At 39.4% G+C, this 24,442-nt stretch overlaps 1 protein-coding gene across 1 annotated transcript; it reads right to left on the bottom strand.

Moving 5' to 3' along the window:
- Nucleotides 1-7,252: 7,252 nt before the first annotated feature.
- On the bottom strand, nucleotides 7,253-17,393 carry PTS (6-pyruvoyltetrahydropterin synthase). The gene is made up of 6 exons (XM_068988717.1): nucleotides 17,272-17,393; nucleotides 14,466-14,545; nucleotides 13,176-13,198; nucleotides 12,742-12,798; nucleotides 10,044-10,114; nucleotides 7,253-9,854 (listed from the first exon to the last, which is right to left on the bottom strand). The coding sequence occupies exons 1-6, from the start codon at nucleotides 17,352-17,354 to the stop codon at nucleotides 9,731-9,733; spliced, it is 438 nt and encodes a 145-aa protein (XP_068844818.1). The 5' UTR covers nucleotides 17,355-17,393; the 3' UTR covers nucleotides 7,253-9,730.
- Between the last annotated feature and the right edge of the window lie 7,049 nt (nucleotides 17,394-24,442).

Here is a 24,442-nt window from a genome sequence, read left to right as displayed (position 1 = left end):
GAAATGGAAACTGAAATCAGAAATCAGAAAGCCTAGGACCAGACGGCTTCACAGCTGAATTCTACTGAAAATTTAGAGAAGAGCTAACACCTATCCTACTCAAACTCTTCCAGAAAATTGCAGAGGAAGGTAAACTTCCAAAATCATTCTATGAGGCCACCATCACCCTAATACCAAAACCTGACAAAGATACCACAAAAAAAGAAAACTACAGGCCAATATCACTGATGAACATAGATGCAAAAATCCTTAACAAAAGTCTAGCAAACAGAATCAACAACATATTCAAAAGATCATACATCATGACCAAGTGGGATTTATGCCAGGCATGCAAGGATTCTTCAATATCCACAAATCAATCAATGTAATACACCACATTAACAAATTGAAAGATAAAAACCATATGATTATCTCAATAGATGCAGAGAAAACCTTTGACAAAATTCAACATCCATTTATGATAAAAACCATTCCAGAAAGCAGGAATAGAAGGAACATACCTCAACATAATAAAAGCTATATATGACAAACCCACAGCAAACATTATCCTCAATAGTGAAAAACTGAAAGCATTTCCCCTGAAGTCAAGAACAAGACAAAGGGTGCCCACTCTCACCACTACTATTCAACATAGTTTTGGAAGTTTTGGCCACTGCCATCTGAGCAGAAAAAGAAATAAAAGGAATCCAGATTGGAAAGAAGTAAAACTGTCACTGTTTGCAGAAAACATGATCTTCTACGTAGAAAATCCTAAAGACTCCACCATAAAATTACTAGAGCTAATCAATGAATATAGTAAAGTTGCAGGATATAACATCAACACACAGAAATCCCTTGCATTCCTATACACTAACAATGAGAAAACAGAAAGAGAAATTAAGGAAACAATCCATTCACCATTGCAATGAAAGGAATAAAATACTTAGGAATATATCTACCTAAAGAAACAAAAGACCTATATATACAAAACTAGAAAAAACTGGTGAAAGAAATCAAATAGGACATAAATAGATGGCAAAATATACCATGTTCATAGATTTGAACAATCAATATAGTGAAAATGAATATACTACCCAAAGCAATCTATAGATTCAATGCAATACCTATCAAGCTAGCAACAGTATTTTTCACAGAACTAGAACAAATAATTTCACAATTTGTATGGAAATACAAAAAGAACCCAAATAGCCAAAGCAATTTTGAGAAAGAAGAATGGAACTGGAGGAATCAACCTGCCTGACTTCAGTCTCTACTACAAAGCCACAGTCATCAAGACAGCATGGCACAAAGACAGAAATATAGATCAATGGAACAAAATAGAAAGCCCAGAGATAAATCCACGCACCTATGGACACCTTATCTTCAACAAAGGAGGCAAGAATATATAATGGAGAAAAGACAATCTCTTTAACAAGTGTTGCTGGGAAAACTGGTCAACCACTTGTAAAAGAATGAAACTAGAACACTTTCTAACACCATACACAAAAATAAACTGAAAATGGATTAAAGATCTAAATGTAAAACAAGAAACTATAAAACTACTAGAGGAGAACATAGGCCAAACCCTCTCCGACATAAATCACAGCAGGATCCTCTATGACCCACCTCCCAGAATATTGGAAATAAAAGCAAAAATAAACAAATGTGACCTAATTAAAATTAAAAGCTTCTGCACAACAAAGAGAACTACAAGAAAGGTGAAAAGACAGCATTCAGAATGGAAGAAAATAATAGCAAATGAAGCAATGGACAAAGAATTAATCTCAAAAGTATACAAGCAACTCCTGCAGCTCAATTCCAGAAAAATAAACGACCCAATCAAAAAGTGGGCCAAAAAACTAAACAGACATTCTCCATAGAAGACATAAAGATAGCTAACAAACACATGAAAAGATGCTCAACATCACTCATTATCAGAGAAATGCAAATCAAGACCACAATGAGGTACCATTTCACGCCAGTCAGAATGGCTGCTATCCAAAAGTCTACAAGCAATAAATGCTTGAGAGGGTGTGAAGAAAAGGGAACCCTCTTACACTGTTGGTGGGAATGCAAACTAGTACAGCCACTATGGAGAACAGTGTGGAGATTCCTTAAAAAACTGGAAATAGAACTGCCTTATGACCCAGCAATCCCGCTGCTGGGCATACACACCAAAGAAACCAGAATTGAAAGAGACACATGTACCCCAATGTTCATCACAGCACTGTTTATAATAGCCAGGACATGGAAGCAACCTAGATGTCCATCAGCAGATGAATGGATAAGAAAGCTGTGGTACATATACACAATGGAGTATTACTCAGCCATTAAAAAGAATACATTTGAATCAGTTCTAATGAGGTGGATGAAATTGGAGCCTATTATACAGAGTGAAGTAAGTCAGAAAGAAAAACGCCAATACAGTACACTAACGCATATATATGGAATTTAGAAAGATGGTAATGATAACCCTGTATGCAAGACAGCAAAAGAGACACAGATGTATAGAACAGTCTTTTGGAATCTGTGGGAAAGGGCAAGGGCAGGATGATATGGGAGAATGGCATTGAAACATGTAAATTATCATATGTGAAATGTATCGCCCGTCTAGGTTTGCTGCATGATACAGAGTGCTCGGGGCTGGTGTACTGGGATTACCCAGAGGGATGGGATGGGGAGGGAGATAGGAGGGGGGTTCAGGATGGGGAACACATGTGCAACCATGGCAAATTCATGTCAATGTATGGCAAAACCAATACAATATTGTAAATTAAAAATAAATAAATAAAACTGAAAAAATAATAAAAGGATCATACATCATGATCAAGTGGGCTTAATCCCAGGGATGCAAGGATTCTTCAATATATGCAAATCAATCAATGTGATACACCATATTAACATATTGAAAGATAAAAATCATATGATCTTCTCAATAGAAGTAGAGAAAGTTTTTGAAAAAAATGCAACATCCATTAATGATAAAAACTCTCCAGAAAGTATGCATAATGCCACATATGACTAATGCACAGCAAACACTATTCTCAACTGTGAAACACTGAAAGCACGTCTCTAAGATCAAGAACAAGGCAAGGATGCCCACTCTCACCACTATTATTCAACACAGTTTTGGAAGTCCTAGCCACAGCAGCCCGAGAAGAAAAAGAAATAAAAGGAATCCAGATAGGAAAAGAAGTAAAACTCTGTTTGCTGATGATATGATACTATACATAGAAAACCCTAAAGATGCCACCAGAAAATTACTAGAACTAATCAATGAATATAGTAAAGTCACAGGATATAAAATTGATGCACAAAAATCCCTTGTACTCTTATACATTAACAATGAAAAACCAGAAAGAGATATTAAGGAATCAATCCCATTCACTATTGCAACAAAAACAAAACACTTAGGAATAATCCTACCTAAGGAGACATATGGATGTAAGAGTTGGACTGTGAAGAAAGCTGAGTGCCAAAGAATTGATGCTTTTGAACTGTGGTGCTGGAGAAGACTCTTGAGAGTCCCTTGAACTGAAAGGAGGTCCAACCAGTCCATCCTAAAAGATATCAGTCCTGGGTGTTCATTGGAAGGACTGATGCTAAAACTGAAACTCCAATACTTTGGCTACCTCATGCGAAGAGTTGACTTATTGGAAAGACCCTGATGCTGGGAGGGATTGGGGGGAGGAGAAGGGGAAGACAGAGGATGAGATGGCTGGACAGCATCACCGACTTGATGGACATGAGTTTGAGTGAACTCTGGGAGTTGGTGATGGACAGGGAGGCCTGGCATGCTGCAATTCACGGGGTCGCTAACAGTCAGACACGACTGAGTGACTGAACTGAACTGAAGGAGACAAAAGAGCTGTATATAAAAAACTATAAGACACTAATGAAAGAATTCAAAGATGACATAAACAGATGGAGAGGTATATCATGTTCTTGGATTGGAAGAATCAATAACATGAAAGTGACTATACTACCCAAAGCAATCTACAGATTCAATGCAATCGCTATCAAATTACCAATGATATTTTTTACAGAACTAGAACAAAAAAAAAAAATTCACAATCTGTATGGAAACACAAAAGATGCAAAATAGCCAAACTAATCCTGAGAAGGAAGAATGGAGCTGGTGGAATCAATCTTCCTGACTTCAGACTATGATACAAAGCTACAGTCATCAAGACAGCATGGTACTGACACAAAAAATTGAAATACAGACCAGTGGAACAAGACAGAAAGCCCAGAGATAAATCCACATACTTATGAGCAGCTTATCTTTGACACAGGAGGCAAGAATATACAATGGAGAAAAGACAGTCTCTTCAATAAGTAGTGCTGGGAAAACTTTGCAGGTATGAGTAAAAGAATGAGATTAGAACATTTCCTAACAACCATACACAAAAATAAACTCAACTGATTAAAGACCTAAATTGAAGGTCAGAAACTATAATGATATTAGAGGAAAACATAGACTGAACAATCTTTGACATAGATCACAAGATCCTCTATGATCCAACCCCTAGAGCAATGGAAATAAATACAAAAATTAACAAATTGGACCTAATGAAACTTAAAAGCTTTTGCACAGCAAAGGAAACTATAAACAAGGTGAAAAGACACCCTCAGAATGGGAGAAAATAATAGCAAATGAAACAACTGTCAAAGAGTTAATCTCCAAAATATGCAAACAAGCAGCTCATGCAGCTCAATACCGGAAAAACAAACAATCCAATCAAAGGGTGGGCAGAAGACCTAAACAGACATCTCTCTAGAAAAGACATACAGATGGCTAACAAACACATGAAAAGATGCTCAATATCACTCATTATTAGAGAAATGCAAATCAAAACTGCAATGAGGTATCACCTTATACAGATCAGAATGGTCATCATCAAAAAACTCACAAACAATTAATATTGAAGAGGACATAGAGAAAAGGGAACCCTCCTACACTGTTGGTACCCTTTCAGTGTTTTTCCCCTTTTCTCAGGTCTAAACCATCTAAATCTACACTGTTGGTCGGAATGCAAATTGATAAAGCCACTATGGAGAATAGTATGGAGATTCCTTAAAAAAAAAACTAGGAATAAGACTACCATATGACCTAATAATCCCATTACTGGGCATATACCCTGAGGAAACCATAACTGAAAAAGACACATGTACCCCAATGTTCATTGCAGTACTACTTACAATAGCTAGGACATGGAAGCAACCTAGATGTCCACTGACAGGTGAATGGATAAAATTGTGGTACCTATATACAATAGAATATTACTTTGCCATAAAAAGGAATGCTTTGGTCATCTGATGCAAAGAACCGACTCACTGGAAAAGACCCTGATGCTAGGAGCTAGAGAGTAGAAGGGGGCAACAGAGGATGAGATGGTTGGATGGCATCACAAACTCAATGGACATGAGTTTGAGCAAACTCTAGGAGATACTGAAGGAAAAGGAAGCCTGGTTTGCTGCAGTCCATGGGGTCACAAAGAGTCAGACATGACTTACTGAACTGAACAACATAAAAGTAAACAAATTTGAGTCAGTTCTAATGAGGTGGATGAACCTAGAGACTATTATACAGAGTGAAATAAGTCAGAAAGAGAAAAACAAACATTGCATATTAACACACATATATGGAATCTAGAAAGATGGTACTAATGAATCTATTTACAGGGCAGAAATGGAGAAGCATACATACAGAACAGACTTGTGGACACAGTGAGGGGAGAAGGTGTGACAAATTGAGAGAGTAGCATTGAAATGTACACATTACTATATGTAAAATTAGAGAGCCAGTGGGAATTTGCTCAATGATACAGGGAGCTCAAATTCTGCGTTCTGTGACAACCTAGAGAGGTGGGATGTGGGAGGGAGGTTCAAGAGGGAGGGGATATACGTATACCTATGGCTGATTCATGTTGATATACGGCAGAAGCCAACACAATATCATGAAACAATTTTCCTCCAATTAAAAATAAAAATTTTTAATTTAAAATTTGTAAAAATATTTATTACTCTATTCACTATATAACAAATACATTTAGCACATGGTCACATTGGTAACCACACTTACAAAATTTTACCCTTTCAGTGTTTTTCCCCTTTTCTCAGGTCTAAACCATTCCCCCTCCCTGTCCCATCACTTTAAGCAGCATTCAGGACTAACCTCCTCCACTAAGCTTTTCCAAACCTCACACCCCACAACAATCTTTCCCCATCTCTAAATTAATACCCATTTCATATTTGAAATCATTGAGATATAAAATCTAAGATGAGGCAGGAGCAACTTCAGAAAACATCTGTCCAACATTCATTTTGGAAAACTAAGGCTCTGAGGTGAAAGGGACAAAGCTGCATGATAACAGCACTCAGACTAGGACTCAAGGCTCAACATTTTCACATCACTCAATTCTGAAAATATTTACCGTATGTCCACTATGTATATGATATTGTAAAATTTCAGCAGTTTCTACCAAACACCATTCATTTAATCAACAAAAACTACTGTGTACTATTTACCAGATATTCTGCTTAATTTTGCCCACAAGTTATCAGGGTAGTGAAAAAAACAAAACAGTAAAGCTTCCCAGAACACACCTGCAATGCAGGAGACGGAGACATAGGCTTGAGCCCTAGATTGGGAAGACCCCTTGGAGAAGGAAGTGGCAACCCACTCCAGTAACTTTGCCTGGGAAATACCATGGACAGAGGAGCCTGGAGAGCTACAGCCATGGGGTCGCAGAGTCGGACATGACTTAGTAACTAGAGAACAAAGCAATAATTACAATATACTTTGATAAGGTCTCTGATAGCAGTTGTAGGGAGACTTAAAAAAATCTATATCCCATCTTTGAACATTCACTCATCTAGTCACTCACTCATTTACTAGACAGATAGAAGAGCAAGTAGGAGAAAAATGTTCTCTAGAAGCAACTCATGAACACAAAAACCTGGAGCGACGCTGTTACCAAAAGAAAGTTTTTTTAACATGATATCAAATCTGTATAATGTGGTATCAAAAAAGTATTGAAATGTATACACTATCTTTTTTTTTAAGTCTGTGCTTCAGTCAGACTGAGCATCAAACACTCAGTTTACTACTTATTTTGCTGAGTTAGTTTAGGCAAGTAGCTTAAAACTAATTCGTCTCAATTTTCTCATCTGTAAAATGGGAATAATGTAAAATGGGAATGGAATTTTTAAGAATTAAAAAATAAATTGCATTACCAAATTATTGTTACCCTGCCTGTCAAGTAATCTAAATGAAATATATGTAAGTAACATAAAAATTGTGCTGATAACTAAAAGACGTTCAAATTTGATCAAGTGGGCATCATATTACTGTCAAAGTTTATTGTAAAATTCATGCAGTTAAATTCTCCAAAATAAAAGTATACTACTTTGAAATTTTTTTTAGTGTACTAATCATGGCACAAGTCCTTTTACTCTTTTCAGGCAGCAACATTCTAAGAATCCATTGTGTACTAGTTGCTATGTGGAGAGAAAAATGAACCCTATATTTAAGGAACTTGGTTTTAAAATACAAATGAGAACACAAGTGAGAACTGTTCTTTGTGGGAAGAAAGCAAATATATTCTTGTAGATTTTGGCATGAAGAAAGATACCAGAGATGAATGCCACAAAAGCAGCTCAACTTGAAGCAGGTAAATTTAGTGATCAGAACAAAACAAGCTAGGAAGAACTTTCGTAAAGAGATGCTGTACAAAGTAACATATCCTTTTCATGCTGATTATCTTAACAAGGTCTAATACATGTTATTATTTTTCAGCCTTCTGAGTTTAAATTGTTCAGGTAGCCATAAGGTCTGAAAACAGACAAATATACATAAGCAGTTTATTTATCTTCTATGACATGATCAGTGTTCCTCACTAGCAGTTCATGGTTCAATAAGCAAATTTGCAATGAACACCATGCACTACCAAAAGGCACTGGCATCAGTCCCTGTACATTCATTTATAATGCATTGTCCCAGATGATTCAGGTCTAATTTTCACTGAATAAGCTTGCACCTTTTCTCCTTTGCCTTTTGCTTCTCTTCTTTTCTCAGCTATTTATAAGGCCTCCTCACACAACCATTTTGCCTTCTTGCATTTCTTTTCCTTGGGGATGGTTTTGATTATCACCTCCTGTGCAATGTCACAAACCTGTGTCCATAGTTCTTCAGGCACTCTATCAGATCTAATCCATCGAATCTATTTGTCACTGCCACCGTATAATCATAAGGGATTTGATTTAGGTCATACCTGAATGGCCTAGTGGTTTTCCCTACTTTCTGAATTTTGCAATAAGGAGTTCATGATCTGAGCCACAGTCAGCTTCTGGTCTTGTTTTGCTGACTGTATAGAGCTTCTCCACCTTTGCCTGCAAAAAATATAATCAATCTAATTTCAGTATTGACCATCTGGCCCTATCCATGTGTAGGGTCATCTCTTGTGTTGTTGGAAAAGGGTGTTCATTATAACTGGTGCATTCTCTTGGCAAAACTCTGTTAGCCTTTGCCCTGCTTCATTTTGTACCCCAAAGCCTAACTTGTCTATTATTCCAGGTATCTTGTAACCTCCTACTTTTGCACTCCAGTCCCCTATGATGAAAAGGACATCTTTTTTTGGTGTTAGTTTTAGAAGGTCTTCATGGAACCATTCAACTTCAGCTTCTTCAGCATTAGTGGTTGGGGCGTAGACTTGGATTATTGATATTGTAATGAATTTTGATATTGAATGGTTTGCCTTGGAAACGAACAGAGATCATTTTGTCATTTTTGAGACTGCACCCAAGTACTGTATTTCAGGCTCTTTTGTTGACTATGAGAGCTACTTCATTTCTTCTAAGGGATTCTTGTCCACAGTAGTAGATATAATGGTCATCTGAATTAAATTAGCCCACTAAAGTCCATTTTAGTTCACTGGATTCCTAAAATGCGATGTTCACTCTTGCCTGTCACTCTGTCACTCCTGTTTGACCACTTCTAATTTACTTTGATTCATGGACCTAACATTCCAGGTTCCTATGCAATACTGTTCTTTACAGCATTGGACTTTACTTTCACCACCAGACACATCTACAGCTGGGTATTGTTTCTGCTTTGGCTCAGCCTCTTCATTCCTTCTGGAGCTATTTCTCCACTCTTCTCCAGTAGCATACTGGGCACCCACCGAACTGGGGATTTCATCTTTCTGTGTCATATCTTTTTGCCTTTTCATACTGTTCATAGGGTTCTCAGGCAAGAATGCTGAAGTGGTTTGCCATTCCCTTTTCCAGTGGACCACGTTTAGCATATCCTAGAAGAAGTAATCAAGGCAGCTCAATCTACTAGAAATATTATGTAGTCTCTGTTTCCAGATTTTGTGGTCACTGGTATTTTTTTATAAGATTCACCTACTGTCAGTCTTAGAAACATTTTTGCCATTTATATTATACCAAGAAAAAAATGAATACTAAAAATGAGATAATGAAAAAAAAAAGATTTCTTTTGCTTCCAAATGATTCTACATCAGAACATTTTGCTGAAGTGATTTTCATCTACAGATGAAAGACTCTTTAAATGATACTCAGAATACATTACAAACTCGGTTTTAAATTAGATTTGAGTCTAGAACAGGACTCACTCACAATGATTCCAGAACACAAGGTGGAAGTACAGCAGTTAGGTGACGACTTCTTAACTGTTCAAGGGGATAAAGATCTTCTTCAAACATGGATGGAAATTAATCTCTGAGAGTTATTCTCCTTTATAGACTACAATATTATTGTCGGTTTCATATACTTTTACTTTATAAAGAACTCCCACAGGAAGAAATTTCTGGAGGTTTTCCCAGATATATACAGCTACATTTTCTGTTGTGCTGGAGAAGAAAAGGAAAGAAGATCAAAAGACAAAAAAGCGAAACTTCATGTTTAATATTTACAGAGAATAAAAATTCTAGTTTTAAAAGATATCATTACACTAAAAAAAAAGTCACACAATAATCAAGTAAAATGTTAAAATAAATTCTTCTTTCCTACTGTTGATATAAAGTAAAACAGTCACCCACCTTACAATGTCTGCAAAATATGGCACATCTAGATCCAGATTCTTATGATCAAGGGGCTTCATAATCGCTTCCTATGGACAAAACAAAGGAAAAATATCACTGATTCCATTTATCAATCATACTTCAAAGTGTCCTACCTTTGCCTCTAAATCTTCTTACCTTATCATCTCATCACTAGCTCAGTACTTGCAAGAACTTTGTGTCTTACAAAACAATCTCAGAAAGTTTAAAATAAACTTTATAAAATAAAAAAAGGCCTAGCTCTCCATAATGGCTGGATATCCTCATTACTGAATGCAGAGGTAAAAAAACAAAAAATAGAGAATTCACTGGTTCTTTCTCATAACAAGCCTCTGTGATTCAGAATTTAGTTTAACACTTCTTGAATTCTGTCCAAAATGTTACCACAAATACTTTTCTCTAACAGTCTCACCTTCAGCACAATGCCACAATATAGTTAGGACACATCTTCAATAAGTACTATATTTTATAAAGCAGATTAAGACTGAAATTATGTAAGGTGTTCTGAGTTTCTGCCATAAGGAATAATTTAACAATGATCCTAGGCTCTTAGAAAGAAAACTAAAAACATGTAAAGACTGGCTTCTTAATACTTATATATATTATACACAGCATTTTTCTTTGTCAATGGCAAGAATTGTAATTGCCTTATTCTTTGTAAACTTTCCCTGGTGGCTTGGATGGTAAAAGCGTCTGCTTGCAATGTGGGAAAACCTGGGTTCAATCCCTGGGTCAGGAAGATCTCCTGGAGAAGCAAATGGCAACCCACTCCAGTACTCTTGCCTGGAAAATTCCATGGATCGAGGAGCCTGGTAGGCTACAGTCCATGGGGTCGCAAAGAATTGGACACAACTGAGTGACTTCTTTCACTTCACTTTTTGTATTACTTTTAGCTATTGTAAAAAACCTAAGTAATCTTAAAAAATTAATAAACTAGTGAATATAACAAAAAAATAGACTCACAGATGAAGAAAACTAGTGGTTACCAGTGGGGAGAGAGAAGGGAGGAAGGGTATAAAAGGGTAGAGGATTAAGAGGTATGAACTATTACATATAAAATAAGCTGTAAGGACATACTGTACAACATGAGGAATACAGCCAATATTTTATAATGACTATCAATGGAGTATAACCTTTAAAAATTGTCAACCACTATACTATACACCCATAACATATAATATTATACATCAACTGTACTTCAATTAAAAAAAAAGATTTGTGGAACAATCTAAATTTCCATATGGTATGGTTCTAAGAAAGGTACCTTAATAATAACAATAACAATCATCTTCTGAGAAAAATCAGAATCATATAAAAAGAGTAAGTCCTAAACCAAACAAACTTTAAAATAAATGATATCCGCATGGATATCAAGAAAATAAATCCTTGTTTAATCTTTGTTTCAGCTGAAACCTGTTCAGATCCCAACTTTTCCACTGAGACCTCTTCTACAGGCCTCTTTCTAATTTGTCTCTGTATGTCATAAGCCACTTTTACTAACGCAAAAGTAAAGTATGTGGTATGCAGCATCCTTCAGGTACAGAAAGATGGGAAAAAAGTGCAGAGAATTTCTCCTCTGGTATTTCGCTGTATGCCTGCCTAGGGTGTTTCTTATAAACCTTCATGTATATATATTTATGTCACTAGTGTTTGCAAGAACTTTGTCTTTATAGCTTTCCTAAAGTACTTTGAGCACAGCACTGTTTGCTCACCCATTCATTCTCCCATTCATTTATTCAACCAACACTCATTTAACACTTAGTGTTCTTTACCTGCTATAAAGTCATGTGAGCACACGGTGGCTAAGAGTTATGTCTCATTCATCATTGGATTCCTAGTGCTCAGCTCAAAGACTGATGCAAAGCAGGCAAACTTGTTAAATATATGGAAGATAAGCAACATGACAGAAGTAATAATTACTCATAATAACATTTTTAATTAAACAAATGTCCAATTTTAAAATAAAAGTAAGGAGCAAAGTTAAAGCAAAACAAACAGGTGAAATGATGGTATAATAAAAACAAAGCTGGATGAAATCTAATTCTCAACTTTGCAAAGGATTAATTACAGGACTGAGGGCAAGTAGGGGAGGTTAACTATTCAGTATCTCTCGACCTCAGTCAAAGGAAGGAAGAAGCTGGCATGGATAACCTCTGTAGTCTCTTACAATCCAAGAATTCTGTAACGATATAAGCAGTAAGTCTTTTACTGAAAACCTTCTTTTTTGTTATCCCTAACATCAACTGCCCCAGTGAGTTTATAATAAAGCTAGAGTGAATAAAACAGGATAGTATTAAAATCTGTGATTAAAGATGTAAGGAAAATTCACCGATTTCAGGAATAGAAAGCTTCAAGGATAAGGCTGTGTCCTGAAAGCAGGGAAGAATTTGTTAAACAGAGGAAATCAGGATATATCAACAAAGAAGACAAGATGAGCACACCACATTCATTCCTATCATTGTAATACAACCATGACTAATTTCCATTCAGTCATCCCAACACCTTTAGAGAACACTGAGAGAAGCTCCTCCAACTATTAATACTATCCCATTCCCACACCCAATTCCACTTGCCAGGTCACAGAACCTCTGATGATACTTGGCTGGGGAAGTGAAAAGGGGGCCATCAAATATTACATTCAGAAGACAGCACAAAATAGCATCCAGCATGCCATTACCTCCATATACTCTTTGAGGTCAGTCAAATTCATGACCATTCCTGTAACAGGATCAACCTAAAGAATAAACAAAGGTGAGTATTACTATAGTACGCTCTTCATATTTTAATCTCTGGTAAATTATTAAAGACTGCAACATGTGCAGAAACTGGTCCCACATTGCCTTCATCCCCGAGACAATTCATCTCAGCATGGAAACACCAAGTACTCGAGGCTCCCTTTCCACTGCACTGCCCTTCTACCTGTCCACATACAGCACATGACGGATGATGCTTTGGGAGAGGAAAGGCCAGAAATGGCAGCAGCTCACCGTACACAAAGACCAACAGTGAAGCAACACAAATCTTAACAGAATTTTTCAACACAGAATCCATCACTTTGGCTGACAGAGGGCCCAGCAATCTGCACAAACCACAGACATGTTCAGCACGTACCTCTCCATGTACTGTCACCACAACTATGGGGAAGAAAACAAAATCAAAAACCAACATGACTTTCAACAGATTAACATCCAAACACAAGTTAGCAACATAAATTAGGTGTTAGATCTCTGCTCTACAAAGCTGTATTTCCCCACCCCTGGCCCCGGCCACAATGTCTGTTCTTTTGGTTAAGATCTTTTTATCAACTAATGCAATTCGACCATGGCAGAGGAACGTAAGGATGCTTAGCCAAGGCCAAACAGGGTATAAATTTTGCTTATGATGTACTTGGAAGGAATCTCTACTTCAAGATGATGCTTAATCACTGCCTATAAAAGTAGAAAATGTACAGGAAGAAATCCAGCTACACACTGAGCTGCTCCTACCTTCTTGAGCAAGCAAACTATTACCGGGCCTAAAATTATTCTCTCTCTACTTATAGAAATGTAAACACAGTATATAGCAATGATTTGTAGATTAACAAGTACTTTTGAAAAAATGTATACCTGTGGCCAATTCATATTGATGTAGGGCAAAAACCATCATAACGTTGGAAAGTAATTCTTCTCCCATTAAAATTAATTAATTTTTAAAAAGTGAAATGTCTGAAAGATCTTGATGATGAGAATGCTTTGCAAATTAATGACTTTTTACATATTTCTTTCAGCTTCATAGAAACACCATTAGGTATAAGTGAGCAAACAGAATGAGAGATACAGATCAAGTAAGAGACAGTAACTACACGTGAAAGCCCAATATTCTGACATCTTTTCTGGTCTTTTTACTCCACCATATCATTTGCTGTGATACTCTATGGCTTACACAGCTATTTTTTTTATATCATCTGTATTTCAATAAACAAGTCTCTTGTCCTTGCATAAATTAATTACCTCCTTAGAACGCTGCTGGCAAAGTTTTAGACCCAACTTATTTTCCTGTCATACAGCACATCTTGAGCCAATACTCTCTTTTTGTCAGTCATTACTTACACAGTGAATACAATCTAATTTTATCATTGACCTCAGCAATACCTAATTAGAAGAAAACATGGTGCCAAAGGAATGTCATGTACTTGAAGGCCAAGGAAAAAAATTTTTAAACCATTCTGTTTTCAACTGTAACTTAAGATACATCCAACTAAAGCAACAGATCTTTTCATTTTGAACTTTCATTTACTTTCGCATTCAAGACTCAAAGCGTTCATGCTCTGTCCATAAAGTTTCATATTCATTAAGACCATAGTTGCTCAACAGTCATTCATTATTATTGAAAGGGCTAAAATTACACCAGTTTTTCTCTCACCTTTGTAATTGTGCCCATGGCCATTTGGGTTGTTGCACTTCCCAAATAATTTCAAGTTTTCTTCATTACTAAGAACTTTGCTGACCAAAAAAAAAAAAAAAAATCAACATGACACAAGTTTTGATACCTTCTCTGTTCCCTACACTTAGTTTTCTCTAGCCTTTGAAAAACTTCACAACTTATTATTCTTTAGCTCATCATATAGAGTCATAAATCCATTTGATTTCATTACTTAATTTTATGTCAGGAACCACAATGTGTCCCCTAATTAGACAAACATACCATACAAATTAGCATAAATAAATTCAACATCCTTGTTCCACAGGAAGACTTCAAAAGCTGATCTGCTGAAGACCCTTCCATTTTTCAACTCAACATTTACTGAATACAGTAAGTCCCCTACATATAAAGAGTACCAGTTTGAGAATGTGTTCGTAAGCCCAAAGTTTGCTAAGGTACCCAACTAACATAAATCAGCTATATAGTTCTGTACTGTAATAGGTTTAGAAGACTTTTCATACAAATAATATATAAAAAACAAACAAAAAGTAAAACATCTGTAATCTTACAGTACAATACCTTGAAAAGTACAGTAGTGTAGTACAACAGCTGGCATATAGGGTCTAGCATCAAGTAAACAGGCAAAAAGTGCTAGTGACTGGAGGAGGTCAGTCGTGTCTGACTCTGTGACCCCATGGACTGCAGCACACCAGGCCTCCCTGTCCCTCACCAACTCTCGGAGTTTACTCAAACTCATGCCCATGGAGTTGGTGATGCCATCCAACCATCTCATCCTCTGTCGTCCCCTTCTCCTCCTGCCTTCAATCTTTCCTAGCATTAGGGTCTTTTCAAATGAGTTAGTTCTTCGCATCAGGTGGCCAAAGTACTGGAGTTTCAGCTTCAGCATCAGTCCTTCCAATGAATATTCAGGACTGATTTCCTTAGAGGAGGTGGAAAATGGTAGAGCTGAAGGATCGTCAACAATAGGAGACAAAGAGCAAGCTGCAACTTCACTCATGCCCGATATTGATGGCACAGGTTCTGGTTCCTTGCTGGAACCAGATGTGTGTTCGCACCTTTGAAAAGTACACTCCTTGAATGTTTGTATAATGGGGACTTACTGCACCTACTACATGGGATGTAGTAGGGATGGGATGGGATGAATGAAGCAATGGTACACAGTAACTTAAATAAAAAAGAAGATGGTTATCCTCAAGTAGCTTGAAATCTTATTCCTCCTGGTTTGGGGGCAAATGGATATACATGTATGTATGGCTGAATCCCTTCACTGTTCACCTGAAACTACAACACTGTTAATCAACTATAACCCAACAGAAAATAAGTTTTTCAAAAATCTGAATAAAAAACTCATTCCTCCTAAAAAACAATTACATGACCAAGTACATCTCTTTAAAATCTTACTTTACTTCTCCTCAACTATTGCCTACTGATAACCCCACCAATCCATTGAGGGGTATTCAAACCCGGGTAAACTTTAAAATTACAATACTCAGGTATTGTTCCAGGCAGAGAACCATTTTCTTAATAGATTTTTGTGCCTAACCTGTCCAGTCAACCGTGCACCTTCAATGAGGCCTTACCACTCTCATACGTTTGAGCTTCCTAATAACCCCTTTCTTTTTGAGATTCTATTACTTTCCTTTCTCCTGCTCACCTACTTCTTAGAGTGCTACTGTTCACAAAGTTTTTGCACAAAATTATCTCACTGTACCTGCCACAAAACTGACCAGTTTGTACATTCCAAACAGAAAACTGTGACAGGTCTTAGTCAGTGCTGCATCCCTGTTGCCTGGCACCAAGATCTAATAACAAATACCGGTCCAGTGGATTAATGGATGGGTGAATCCTGTTAGGTAGAAATTATTATCTTCATCTTGCTGCTAAGTCACTTCAGTCGTGACCGACTCTGTGCGACCCCATAGACGGCAGCCCACCAGGCTCCCCTGTCCCTGGGATTCTCCAGGCAAGAACACTGGAGTGGGTTGCCATTTCCTTCTCCAGTGCATGAAAGTGAAGTCGCTCAGTCGTGTCCGACTCTTAGCGACCCCATGGTATACACCAAGAAACACATGCTCAGACAGCTGAGCTTGCTAATGAGTGGCAACACCCTCCACAAAATCAACTCTCTTGAGTGCAGTCTAGCAGTCTGAGTACTCTGCGTTCAAAACCCCAACTGTGCTTCTCACTCTCGGGAAAGTGAACATCCAGGTTCATTTTCTGTTCAGTAACAAGTGAACAAATCTCGCCCTGCAGTAGCGATATTAGCGAGGAAAGATGCCGCTTTTGATACATTATAGTAGCTAACATGTATCGAGTGTTTCGGGCTTCCCAGGTGGTACTAGTGGTAAAGAATCTCCTGCCAATACAGCAGACCCAGGTTCAAGCCCTGCCTGGGTCGGGAAGATCCCCTGGAGACGGGCAACGCAACCCACTCTAGTACTCTTGCCTGGAAAATCCCCATGGACAGAGGAGCCTGGCGGGCTACAGTCCATGGGATCGCAGAGTCGGACACGACGGAAGCGACTTAGCACGCTCTGCCTGTTTACGATGTGCCTGGCACTGAGTAACCTGAGCGAATTTAACTCTTTTGAACATCAGAGACACCGGGAACCGGGTCAACTCCAGTCGCCACTGCTGTGACGCCAACAACAAAGCCTGGCGGCCGAAAGAGGCCGCGGCGCGCACCCAGCCTTTCATCCGCCGCAGCCCCGCTCCTCCCACACCCGGGCCCTCGCCCCGGGGCTCCACGGCCCTGTCCCCACCACCTGTGGAGGGCGAACCCCACCTGTGGAGGCGGTGGGTCGCGCTGAAGGAGACGAGGCGGGACACTCGCGCCCGCCGGCGAGGGCCCGACCCTGCCCCGTTCATGGCTCTGCAAGCCCACGGCCCGCCGGGCGTCCCCAACCCTCGGCCCGCCGCCAGCCTGGGATGGGCGGAGCCCCCCTCCGCGGCGGCGCAACGCGGCGGGCGCCCGGCAGACGCTCTCTCTGCCTCTCGCTGAGGCTGGGCTCCCTCTGCCGGCCGGAGGCCGTTAATAGACGTCCCTTGTGCGTGCCAAGTCCCTTCAGTCTGGTCCGACTCTGCGACACCGTGGACCTTAGCTTGCCAGGCTCCTCTGTCCATGGGATTCTCCAGGCAAGGATACTGGAGTGGGTTGCCATGCCCTCTTCCGGGGGATCTTCCTCACTCAGGGATCAAACCGGCCTCTTTTATGTCTCCTGCATTGACAAATGGGTTCTTTACCATTTTACCACTAGCGCCACCTGGGAAGCCCTAACCGAGGTCCCTTACCATCCTCATCTCTTGGAAGAGCAAGCACTCAGAGAGGTGGGAGTGCCTCAGAGCGATAGAATAAGGTGGTTGGGGGCTTAGTGTCCTTCTTTGTTACTTCTGCTCAATGAGGTCCTTCCCAATCTCTTCTAGAAAGCCCTGGGTTACAGTAGAAACCGCCAGTTGCTGCTTATTCTGAGATGAGTCCCAGGGCCAGCCTAAATATAGTTTAAAGGGAGCAAAATTTGAAAGTGGGGTATCACGCGGCTTTCAGAAATACTAGCTTTGGACTATTTGTAACTATTGTCTCATAAAGGAGACCGCTCAAGCTGTCTCTATCATCCACATGCATGCATGGAGACACTTATCACTCTAGGTTGCCACAATGCAAGCACATTCGCTTGAGAAACACGCACACATTAGCAATTCTCTGTCCATTGTAGACATCTCCAGAGTGAAAAGATGTTGCTTTCTTGCGTTTAAAAGATCTTGTTTCCTTGCATCTGCTCAAACTACTTACAGGTCCCAGTATGCACCAGGTCATGTCTTTCCTCCATTCTTTCGTTAAATAGTTACCAATGGTACCCTACTCCAGTACTCTTGCCTGGAAAATCCCATGGACGGAGGAGCCTGGTGGGCTGCCGTCCATGGACGGTAGGCTGCAGTCCATGGGGTCGCTGAGAGTTGGACATGACTGAGCGACTTTACTTTCACTTTTCACTTTCATGCATTGGAGAAGGAAATGGCAACCCACTCCAGTGTTCTTGCCTGGAGAATCCCAGGGACAGCGGAGCCTGGTGGGCTGCCGTCTATGGGGTCGCACAGAGTTGGACACAACTGAAGCGACTTAGCAGCAGCAGCAGCATTAAATAGTTATATACTGTGAATGGCACTGTCCCAGGCACTGGAAAGGATGGATAAAATCATGGACGTGGCAGAAATTAAAGCCCCAGTGATGGTTTCTCTCAAATGCCTCCTGACTCCAGCTATATATGCTTTGTTCTGTATTAAAGTATTAATATGCAGCAAATATTCCTCACACATTTTCAAATATTTTTCTCCTTTCCCCCATTGGGTTGGAAATAAAATAACTTTAAATAATTAAAACCAGAGATTTTTGAGATAGAGATTCACATTCTAGTTCAGTCCTCTCACTTTACAAATAAGAAAACACAGACCCGGATAAGTGAATTATTTATCCAAGATCACTTATAATATAAATGTTTCCCAGGCATTGACTGCATGGGAGATAAACACTCTAACCTCTAGCACTTCACTTGTTCTGAATACAGTTTAAGGAATCAAAACAAAAGGTAAAACGGTAGAAAGAATTTCTGAGAAGTTGCTTTACTTATTTGCTTTAGTAAAATATGTCACGGTATTTGCAGAGTTCTTGCTCTATTTTATCAAAGCTAATTCTATATGAAGACACTCACCAGATTCACCCTCAAATTCACAAGCCCCTGTGGTGAATTTCTACTGTATTCAAATACAATAATGAATTTGTATTCATCCTGTTACAAATCGAATTGTGTCCTCTTCAAAGTTAAATGTGTTGACGTTTCAACCCTCAGTACCTCAGAATATAGCTTTATTTGAAAATAGTCTGCAGAAGCAAAAAGGCCACTAGGGTGCACCCTAATCCCTTTTCCCTTCACTTGGATACCACATACTTCTTTCCCTGAGTCTTTGGACACTGGCCAGTTACAAGTTGAGCTTATGGAAAGGAAGAGGCCAGCCTAGGCTTTGAGCCTCAGTCATGCCCTTCTGTGCTTAGTCACTGCAGCCCGCCAGGCTCCTCTGTCCATAGGATTTTCCAGGCAAGAATACTGGAATGGGTTGCCATGCCCTCCTCCAGAGGATCTTCCCAACCCAGGGTTAAACCCAGGTCTCCCGCACTGCAGACAAATTCTTTACCATCTGAGACACCAGGGAAGCCCAAGAATACTGGAGCAGGTAGCCTATCCCTTCTCCAGGGGATCTTCCTGACCAAGGAATCGAATCGGGGTCTCCTGCCTTGCAGGTGGATGCTTCTCCAGCTAAGCTACCAGGAAAGCCCCAAGACTAAGTCATATACTCATTCAATTTCCAAAACTTTGTGCACTGGTTTACCAGCCATACACACGTAGATTGTAAAATGTTGTTGATCCTGTTTTGTCTTCTCCTTTGAGAAATGTGCTGATGGCAGGGCCAAGGCAGAATCCAGGCATCTTTGGATCAAAGCCTTATTTTTATACTGCTAATCTTCATATGTTTGATATTCACTCTTTGTGTAGTAGGACAGAATAAAGGTTTATAAACAGAAGAAAGGCATGATCAGATATATCTATGTATCTCCCAGATGTCAGCTGTGGTCTTCTTCACCCTTCAGATCCAAATAAGATCTAGATAAAACTTCCATGTTTTGTCTGGGGGGATACAACACCTTTTCAAAGACTCCTATGAATAGCCAGGGGTTTATGTTCTTTTGGTTATCTCGGCCCCTACGCTCCCACACCTGTTGTATTAAGTTCTGTTTGGGCATCTTCTTGCCATTCTCTACCTACTGCTGTCTTCCTGTATCTCACCAATCCAGACACGAAACTCCAACATGTGGCATTTGTATCTATGCAACTCTCTGCTAAAGTGAATAGGGTTTGTGATGTTTATAATAACCCTCAAGGAAAACTGAGATGAAACTATGTTGGTCCAGGACTGTACAGTGAGCCTAATGAGTTCACACTGCCCCAGACTACATGTTTGCGGGAGAGCGGGGTTTCCTCCAGCAACAGTCAGTATGCACAAGGAGCATGCGCAGTTTAACTGGCCTGGGCTTGGAGTATAACTGAAGGAAAAAAGAACAAGGCATTTGAGCCTATGGTTTAAGTGACAGATCTAGACTGATCTGGGCTGTTGGTAAAAACTGCTGGGGTTTAGAAATGCAAAGATTATACGGTCTCTAGTGCCACCTGTTGCCCAACTAAATGAAGAACTATTCCGTTCAGTTCAGTCGCTCGGTTGTGTCCCAGACTCTTTGCGACCTCATGAATCGCAGCACGCCAGGCCTCCCTGTCCATCACCAACTCCCGGAGTTCATTCAGACTCACGTCCATCGAGTCAGTGATACCATCCAGCCATCTCATCCTCTGTCGTCCCCTTCTCCTCCTGCCCCCAATCCCTCCCAACATCAGACTCTTTTCCAATGAGTCAACTCTTCGCATGAGGTGTCTAAGTACTGGAGTTTCAGCTTCAGCATCATTCCTACCAAAGAAATCCCAGGGCTGATCTCCTTCAGAATGGACTGGTTGGATCTCCTTGCAGTCCAAGGGACTCTCAAGAGTCTTCTCCAACACCACAGTTCAAAAGCATCAATTCTTCGGCGCTCAGCTTTCTTCACAGTCCAACTCTTACATCCATATATGACCACTGGAAAAACCATAGCCTTGACTAGACGAAACTTTGTTGGCAAAGTAATGTTTCTGCTTTTAAATATGCTATCTAGATTGGTCATAACTTTCCTTCCAAGGAGTAAGCGTCTTTTAATTTCATGGCTGCAATCACCATCTGCAGTGATTTTGGAGCCCCCAAAAATAAAGTCTGACGCTGTTTCCACTGTCTCCCCATCTATTTGCCATGAAGTGATGGGACCGGATGCCATGATCTTCATTTTCTTAATGTGGAGCTTTAAGCCAACTTTTTCACTCTCCACTTTCACTTTCATCAAGAGGCTTTTGAGTTCCTCTTCACTTTCTGCGATAAGGGTGGTGTCATCTGTATATCTGAGGTTATTGATATTTCTCCCAGCACTCTTGATTCCAGCTTGTGCTTCTCCAGCCCAGCGTTTCTCATGATGTACTCTGCATAGAAGTTAAATAAGCAGGGTGACAGTATACAGCCTTGACGTACTCCTTTTCCTATTTGGAACCAGTTTGTTGTTCCATGTCCAGTTCTAACTGTTGCTTCCTGACCTGCATACAGGTTTCTCAAGAGGCAGGTCAGGTGGTCTGGTATTCCCATCTCTTTCAGAATTTTCCACAGTTGATTGTGATCCACACAGTCAAAGGCTTTGGCATAGTCAATAGAGCAGAAATAGATGTTTTTCTGGAACTCTCTTGCTTTTTCAATGATCCAGCGGATGTTGGCAATTTGATCTCTGGTTCCTCTGCCTTTTCTAAAACCAGCTTGAACATCTGGAAGTAAGAACTATTAGGTTGGTACAAAAGTAATTGAGGTTTTGCACTGGCTGAACTTTGCCTTTTGATATTGGAATACATTCTTGAATAAATGTGGTCTATGTTATGTATCATTTTAATGCACATTTCTTGCTTTATTGTTTTTGCTTATGACTTATTACTTGTTTATTTTATATGTATTTTAGACTAGGGAAATGATGTTACACAAAAGGTAAATTCAAATGAATTTTTTATTCAAGTTCAAAATGGGCAGTGAAGCAGCAGTGATAACTTGCAACATCAATAACACATTTGGCCCTGGAACTGCTAACGAACATACAGTGCAGTGGCAGTTCAAGAAGTTTTGCAATGGAGACAAGAGACTCAAAGATGAGGAGCATAGTAGCTGGCCATCGGAAGTTGACGATAACAACTTGAGAGCAATCAACAAAGCTGATCCTCTTGAAACTACACGAGAAGTTGCTGAAGACCTCAGTGTCGACCATTCTACAGTTGTTTGGCATTTGAAGCAAATTGGAAAGGTGAAAAAGCTCAATAAGTGGGTGCCTCATGAGCTGACCAGAAATTTTTTAAAATTTCATTTTGAAGTATAGTCTTCTCTTATTCTGTGCAACAAGAAACCATTTCTTTTTTTTTTTTTTTATTAAATTTTAAAATCTTTAATTCTTACATGTGTTCCCAAACATGAAACCCCCTCCCACCTCCCTCCCCATAACATCTCAGTGGGTGATCCCCATGCACCAGCCCCAATCATGCTGTATCCTGCGTCAGACATAGACTGGCTATTCAATTCTGACATGATAGTATACATGATAGAATGCCATTCTCCCAAATCATCCCGCCCTCTCCCTCTCTCTCTGAGTCCAAAAGTCCGTTATACACAGCTGTGTCTTTTTTCCTGTCTTGCATACAGGGTCATCATTGCCATCTTTCTAAATTCCATATATATGTGTTAGTATACTGTATTGGTGTTTTTCTTTCTGGCTTACTTCACTCTGTATAATCGGCTCCAGTTTCATCCATCTCATCAGAACTGATTCAAATGAATTCTTTTTAACGGCTGAGTAATACTCCATCGTGTATATGTACCAAAGCTTCCTTATCCATTCATCTGCTGATGGACATCTAGGTTGTTTCCATGTCCTGGCTATTATAAACAGTGCTGCGATGAACATTGGGGTACATGTGTCTCTTTCAATTCTGGTTTCCTCGGTGTGTATACCCAGCAGTGGGATTGCTGGGTCATAAGGTAGTTCTATTTGCAATTTTTTAAGGAATCTCCACACTGTTCTCCATAGTGGCTGTACTAGTTTGCATTCCCACCAACAGTGTAGGAGGGTTCCCTTTTCTCCACACCCTCTCCAGCATTTGTTGCTTGCAGATTTTTGGATCGCAGCCATTCTGACTGGTGTGAAGTGGTACCTCATTGTGGTTTTGATTTGCATTTCTCTGATAATGAGTGATGTTGAGCATCTTTTCATGTGTTTGTTAGCCATCCGTATGTCTTCTTTGGAGAAATGTCTATTTAGTTCTTTGGCCCTGGGCCATAAATCTAAACTTGATAAATTCAAAAAAATCGAAATCATTCCAAGCATCTTTTCTGACCATAATGCATTAAGATTAGATCTCAATTACAGGAGAAAAACTACTAAAAATTCCAACATATGGAGGTTGAACAACACACTTCTGAATAACCAACAAATCACAGAAGAAATCAAAAAAGAAATCAAAATATGCATAGAAACTAATGAAAATGAAAACACAACAACCCAAAACCTGTGGGACACTATAAAAGCAGTGCTAAGAGGAAAGTTCATAGCAATACAGGCATACCTCAAGAAACAAGAAAAAAGTCAAATAAATAACCTAACTCTACAACTAAAGCAACTAGAAAAGGAAGAATTGGAGAACCCCAGAGTTAGTAGAAGGAAAGAAATCTTAAAAATTAGGGCAGAAATAAATGCTAAAGAAACAAAAGAGACCATAGCAAAAATCAACAAGGCCAAAAGCTGGTTCTTTGAAAGGATAAATAAAATTGACAAACCACTAGCCAGACTCATCAAGAAGCAAAGAGAGAAAAATCAAATCAATAAAATTAGAAATGAAAATGGAGAGATCACAACAGACGACACAGAAATACAAAAGATCATAAGAGACTACTATCAGCAGTTGTATGCCAATAAAATGGACAATGTGGAAGAAATGGACAAATTCTTAGAAAAGTACAATTTTCCAAAACTGAACCAGGAAGAAATAGAAAATCTTAACAGACCCATCACCAGCACGGAAATTGAAACTGTAATCAGAAATCTTCCAGCAAACAAAAGCCCAGGTCCAGACGGCTTCACAGCTGAATTCTACCAAAAATTTCGAGAAGAGCTAACACCTATCCTACTCAAACTCTTCCAGAAAATTGCAGAGGAAGGTAAACTTCCAAACTCATTCTATGAGGCCACCATCACCCTAATACCAAAACCTGACAAAGATGTCACAAAAAAAGAAAACTACAGGCCA

This window comes from Capricornis sumatraensis, chromosome 16 (assembly GCF_032405125.1).
Source record: "Capricornis sumatraensis isolate serow.1 chromosome 16, serow.2, whole genome shotgun sequence".
Lineage (NCBI taxonomy): Eukaryota > Metazoa > Chordata > Mammalia > Artiodactyla > Bovidae > Capricornis > Capricornis sumatraensis.
The sequence above is the reverse complement of the archived record's forward strand: the minus strand, read 5'-3'. Positions and strand labels throughout refer to the sequence as shown.